At 49.5% G+C, this 554-nt stretch overlaps 1 protein-coding gene across 1 annotated transcript in view; it reads left to right on the top strand.

The window, feature by feature from the left end:
• The window catches only part of LOC119585807 (alkaline phosphatase, tissue-nonspecific isozyme-like), a gene marked incomplete at its 5' end in the record, with an annotated part of 89,217 nt that overhangs the window by 80,815 nt on the left and 7,848 nt on the right, over positions 1-554 (top strand). Inside the window, 1 exon segment of the mRNA XM_037934527.1 lies at positions 136-276. Within this exon segment, the coding sequence (XP_037790455.1) occupies positions 136-276 (141 nt within the window).

Raw genomic sequence — 554 nt, 5'->3', positions numbered from 1 at the left:
TTTCAATTTCTAAGTGCACATCTATCACATCCATCCATTCAGGCTAATCTACGCTCATGGTATTGAGACTAATGCTACTTAATAATACTTCTTAACAGTACTCCTTAGTAATACTACGTTCTTCGCCTCCTGCAGGAATCTTCGGCTATTCCCATTTGGATTTCGAGGTGGACAGAAACAAGGGACCCACAGGTGACCCTTCCCTGGTGGAGATGACCGTCAAAGCCATTCAGATCCTGCGCAAAAACCCACATGGCTTTTTCCTCATGGTCGAAGGTGAGGATAGACGGGGGCTAAAAACAAAGAAAATAATCGGGGGTGGGAGGGTTAACAGAAATGGTTTAGGGTGGTGAGGTGTAGGGGGCGGGGGGATAGAGTGGAAGGGGGTATGAGGGGTGGGGAGGGGGGGTAGTGAGGTTGATGGGAAAGGGGGTTAGGGTAGAATCTGGGGGGTGGGGAGGGCATGAAGGACAGAGAGGGGGAGTTAAAAAGAAGGAATTTTGAATTAGTTCGTCGGGTCAAAGGGTCAAATGGGGGCAGGTGAGGACAAACGG

Source organism: Penaeus monodon, chromosome 20 (genome assembly GCF_015228065.2).
Source record: "Penaeus monodon isolate SGIC_2016 chromosome 20, NSTDA_Pmon_1, whole genome shotgun sequence".
NCBI classification, from domain to species: domain Eukaryota; kingdom Metazoa; phylum Arthropoda; class Malacostraca; order Decapoda; family Penaeidae; genus Penaeus; species Penaeus monodon.
This window is presented reverse-complemented; position numbering and strand designations above follow the sequence as displayed.